The following is a 5,139-nucleotide window of genomic DNA, read 5'->3' as shown; positions in this document are numbered from 1 at the left end:
ATTTTTTTTAAAAAAAAAAGTTTTTCCATTTAAAAATCTTTAAAAAAAGACTTCCTTTATAAGCTTAAAATTAAGTCAAATCAACCATAAATAAAAAAGCTTGTTAGGTTATCATCTAAAACAATTGATTACTTTTTCTAAAAAATGGTTTGCAAAGCTTTAGCTCATTGGCCAACGTGTCATGGGAGAAAGCAAAGGAGGGAACTCCGCCACTGCTAAATTACAAGAATGCGGTAATCTCTAAGCATATTTCACACAGACACTACCCTAAACTGTGGGGCCCACCAGCACAATCTGACCGTTGCCTGGGCACTCTCCACAGCACTCCTCCTCTCTCACCATTCAAATTTCAAAATTTCAAATGGTAAGAACGGAATAATGGAAAGCTGCCAAAGCATCCGCTTTTTTAGCAAATCTGCCTATTCCTCGATACTCGACATTGGAGCTCCCACTCTCATCATCAGTCTCCAGTACCACCCCCAACCCATTATGTTTTTCAACCATTAAGCCAAGTTTTTGGACCATTCTTTCATTCAGATACTGATGGGTCTGAAACGATTTTGGCTGTAGGGTGTGAAAGTCTTGTTGAAAATTTATTTTGTCTGGTGTCAATCTTCGAGTTTCGTTCACAATGAGAGAAGAAAACCCATCTGAGAATCGAGTGAAATCATTAAAGTTTGCCGATCAAAATCAGGGGAAAACCAGCAGCAACCCCTCAAGACTGCGGTCTGCTTCTTCGTGGGGTTCTCACATTGTGAAGGGGTTTTCAGCGGACAAGAAGAACAAGTTGCAGACCACTGCGGCTGCCAAGAAAGTGCCGCTCACTAGCTCAGACATTGTCAACCAGAAGAACCCATTAGTGACTTCGCATTCCCGTGTCAAGCGGTCGCTTATCGGTGACCTATCGTGTTCTGTGAATGCCAGTCAAGTTCATCCGCAGTTGTACAATAGCAACCGCACCAAGTCTTCTCGTGACTTGTTTCTTGAGCTTGATCATTTGAGAAGCTTGCTTCAGGAGTCGAAAGAAAGGGAATTCAAACTTCAAGCTGAGTTGTTGGAATTTAAGAGGAATCCGGAAATTTTGGATCTTGAGAGGGAACTTGAGGTGAAGAAGAGCGAAGTTAATGAACTATCTCAGAAAGTTAGACTTCTAGAATCCGAAAAAACAAGCCTCTCTGAACAATTATCAGGCTTAGCTTCTATTGCAGAAAGGCGGGAAGAAGTACTGAAAAGGGAAGACCTTGAAATTTCATCAGCACCATCACAGCGAACTCTTGAGATGGAAGTCGTTGAGTTGAGGCGCTTGAACAAGGAGCTCCAGCTTCAAAAGCGAGACCTTTCTTGCAGACTTTCTTCAACGGAATCCCAATTGAATACACTCTCCAAAGTTTATGAGGTATGATCACTAACCCATGTTTGGCTAGTGAGAAAATATAAATAAATAAATATTTATTTATTTAACCATTCTTCTTGTGCGTTTTTATTGATCATTTTTGTCTGATGACCTATTCTTTCATTGATTTTTATCTTGGGTGGCTATTGGAAGTATGATATTTTTATCCTTTTATTGAACTGATATATTTCTCTTTGCTTACTCCCTTTTCTTGAATATTAAGCAGAGTGATACAGTTGCAAATATTCAGGCCGAGGCATCCTTGTTAAGACACACAAATGAAGATTTGTGTAAACAAGTTGAAGACCTACAGATGAGCCGATTGAATGAGGTGGAGGAGCTTGTGTACTTGAGGTGGGTCAATTCTTGTTTACGGAATGAATTGCGCAATTCATGTTCAGTGACAAATTCAGACAAGACGTCAAGCCCAAATTCAATCGAAGGGAGTCGTGAATCTGACAGCTCATTTTCATGTCAGACTGATGATTCCCTAGAATATAGTAGCATCAAGAGGTTAAATTTGATAAAGAAGTTGAAGAAATGGCCTATTATTAGTGAGGATTTGCCAAATCTAGATTGCCCTGATAATCTTTTAGAAAAAAGTTGGGTAGACCCGGAAGAAGGAAGAAGTCCAAGAAGAAGACACTCTATAAGTGGATCAAAATGCAGTGCAGAAGACCTTGTACAAAGTAAGAGGAGACAATCTGATGGTTTTATGTGCCCAAAAGAAATGGAAAAGGAAGCAGAGCCATTGGTTTCTCAAAAATATGAGTTGGGTATAGTTCAAAAACCTCAACTCTGGGGAAATTGCCAGGAAACTGGTAAATTTATGGCTTCTTTAGATGTTGAAAAGAGGGCATTGCGCATTCCTAATCCCCCTCCTAGGCCTTCTGGTGCCCTTTCAAGTGGACCCAAAGAGGAGGTTTTGGCTCAAATTCCACCACCCCCTCCACCTCCCCCTCCACCACCACCTCCTCCTAAGTTCTCAGCAAGGAGTACCACAGGAATTGTGCAGCGAGCTCCACAAGTTGTCGAGTTCTATCATTCCCTTATGAAGAGGGACTCTAGGAAGGATTCTTCTAATGGAGGAATCTATGATACCCCTGATGTTGCAAATGTTCGAAGCAACATGATTGGTGAAATTGAGAATCGGTCATCATATTTGCTTGCCGTGAGTACTTGCTAATTTCTCACTCAATTTGTCATTTTTCAGCCCATTTGTCCTCGAGCTAGGATGTTTTAATGGAAAATGATTGTGGGTCCCAAATTCTCTTTCTAGCATCAGTCGTCTGTTTGTTACCAAACAGACAAGGAAAAAGAAATGGAAGCTTGGAATCTTTATGTCATGTTGGAGTTTCTGTTTCTTTTCCAATGTTTTCATGGAAATAAATTGGAATATAACTAGAAGTTGCTGCTTGAATAGGTTTCAACTGAGTTTTAGTTGACCAGTTCAGATCTTTTTGTTTACAATTGTCATTGTGTATGCAGATAAAGGCAGATGTTGAGACTCAAGGAGAATTTGTGAACTCTTTGATAAGAGAGGTCAATAATGCAATTTATCAGAACATTGAAGATGTTGTTGCATTTGTGAAGTGGCTTGATGATGAGCTTTGCTTTCTTGTAAGTTGATCATTATCATATCTAAGTTAACCTCGTGAACTTTGTTGGCTAAATTTTGGAAATTATACAAATTCATTTTAGGGAAGTCAAATACATAAACAAGGGTCATTGTATGTTTCAAAATGAAAATTTCATTGACATTACTACTTGATTTGTGCACAATTCACTTGAAGTTTTGCCTTTCTATGAAATAAACAAACCCCTTTAACTATTCTACCTTGACTGTTTGTTCTGTACATGCTTGTTCTTTTCTTGGGAATCTATTGATAGCATTACCATTGAAGAGGTTTCTGTTAGCATTATTTTTCAAACATTAAATTAAGTGTGCGTTTGGTAGCGATTTTAGGAAGTGTTTTTAGTTTTTTTAATCCTTGAAAGATAAAAATTTTCAATTGTAAGAAAGTCTAAAAACACTTTCTAAAATCACTACCAATGCACTCTAAGACTGATACGCAGATTTCTTATGTTCCTTAAAATGCTTCCAAAGGTGGATGAAAGGGCAGTCTTAAAGCACTTTGATTGGCCAGAGAAGAAGGCTGACACATTGCGAGAAGCAGCATTCGGGTATAGAGATCTCAAGAAGCTGGAATCAGAAGTTTCTTATTACAAGGATGACCCGAGAGTGCCCTGTGACATTGCCCTGAAAAAAATGGTTGCTTTATCTGAGAAGTAAGAACCTGAAACTCTATTCTTTACTCCTTCCTAAAGTCTGTAACTTATCATCTGCTCCCATGCCAGGATGGAGCGCAGTGTTTATAACCTTTTCCGAACAAGAGAATCATTGATGCGTAATTGCAAGGAGTTCCAAATTCCCACAGATTGGATGCTTGACAATGGGATTATAAGTAAGGTAAAGTAATCTCATGTTGTGTTTATCATTCAAAATGATCGTGAAGTTATTTTGAATCCGCACTTGGTTTATGCCATGGGGTGAAAACTACATAGGCTTGACAAGATTCAACTTATTATCTATCCAGCCTCAGTTATATATCCTCCATCCATTCACTTATTCAGCCTCAGTTACATATTCAATCACTGTACATTGCCTGCAGATAAAGTTTGGCTCGGTCAAGTTGGCTAAGAAGTACATGAGGAGGGTAGCTATGGAACTTCAGTCCAAGGGGGCATTTGAAAAAGATCCAGCAATGGACTATATGCTGCTCCAGGGAGTGAGATTTGCTTTCAGAATTCATCAGGTTTGTAAAATGCATTAACAATAAAAATCGAAGATACTCCTGTTTTAAGGAGCAGTAGGGATGGCCCCCTGCAGCTACATCTCACTACAAAACTATATTGTTGTGTCAAATTCCTCTTTGTTTTTTCTTATCTTAGAACATTAAGGGACAGTTTCTAGGCTTCTCAACCATAATCCCATTAACCATGACCAGAATATGCATAGCAACCCAACCTTTAATTTGCTGTTACTAAATCAACTACAAGCAGAGAGTAGGTTAGCTCCTGTCCAAGATACATAGAAGAGTCATAATATCATTTTCTTTCTCTCTTGATTGCAGTTTGCAGGAGGATTTGATGTAGAAACAATGCATGCATTTGAGGAGCTTCGCAATCTTGCACACCTTCTTAACAAAAAATACAAAGATCAGAAAGGGAAAAACAATGTAGGCTTACCATCTCAGTGAGTCTAATACAAAAGATGAGTTTTCAAAGTGTGATTCTGGTATGAGTTGCCTTTTTTGTTGTTGGGACTGTTTTAAAGTTAAAAAGTTGGTGTAACAGAGAAGGATTGAAAATTTTGTAGAGTTTTTGATACTCATATATTGTTCATAGTATCTTGATGAAAATGCAGTGTTGGCACTCATCTCTGCTGATTTGTGTGAAGCAGAATTATTTAAGAAATAGTGTATTTTGTATCTAGGAAAGCCAAATTTGAGTAGTGAATGATCTGTTTTGAGTTATTAATCCTATCTTGAGGCAATTTTACACAATACATTGCAAAAAAGGAATTAGAGGGCATTCAATTTTCCCTCATAAGTAGGGATATTTGGTTAAAAGGGATAAGTTTGAAATTGGAAAAAGGACCCATTTTTTTCATTCTCTAGGGAAATTACCAATTTAGGACATTTTTACCCTTCTTTAAGCCCTTTAAAAACACCATTTCTCTCTCA

At 38.2% G+C, this 5,139-nt stretch overlaps 1 protein-coding gene across 1 annotated transcript; it reads left to right on the top strand.

Moving 5' to 3' along the window:
* The first annotated feature begins 432 nt into the window (after positions 1–432).
* On the top strand, positions 433–4,929 carry LOC117923338 (protein CHUP1, chloroplastic-like). The gene is made up of 7 exons (XM_034841593.1): positions 433–1,396; positions 1,620–2,564; positions 2,882–3,013; positions 3,501–3,682; positions 3,752–3,863; positions 4,066–4,209; positions 4,528–4,929. Exons 1-7 carry the CDS (start codon positions 632–634, stop codon positions 4,651–4,653), a joined length of 2,406 nt encoding a protein of 801 aa, XP_034697484.1. The 5' UTR covers positions 433–631; the 3' UTR covers positions 4,654–4,929.
* The last annotated feature ends 210 nt before the right edge of the window (positions 4,930–5,139 follow it).

The sequence above is a fragment of the Vitis riparia genome, chromosome 10 (genome assembly GCF_004353265.1).
Source record: "Vitis riparia cultivar Riparia Gloire de Montpellier isolate 1030 chromosome 10, EGFV_Vit.rip_1.0, whole genome shotgun sequence".
Lineage (NCBI taxonomy): Eukaryota > Viridiplantae > Streptophyta > Magnoliopsida > Vitales > Vitaceae > Vitis > Vitis riparia.
This window is presented reverse-complemented; position numbering and strand designations above follow the sequence as displayed.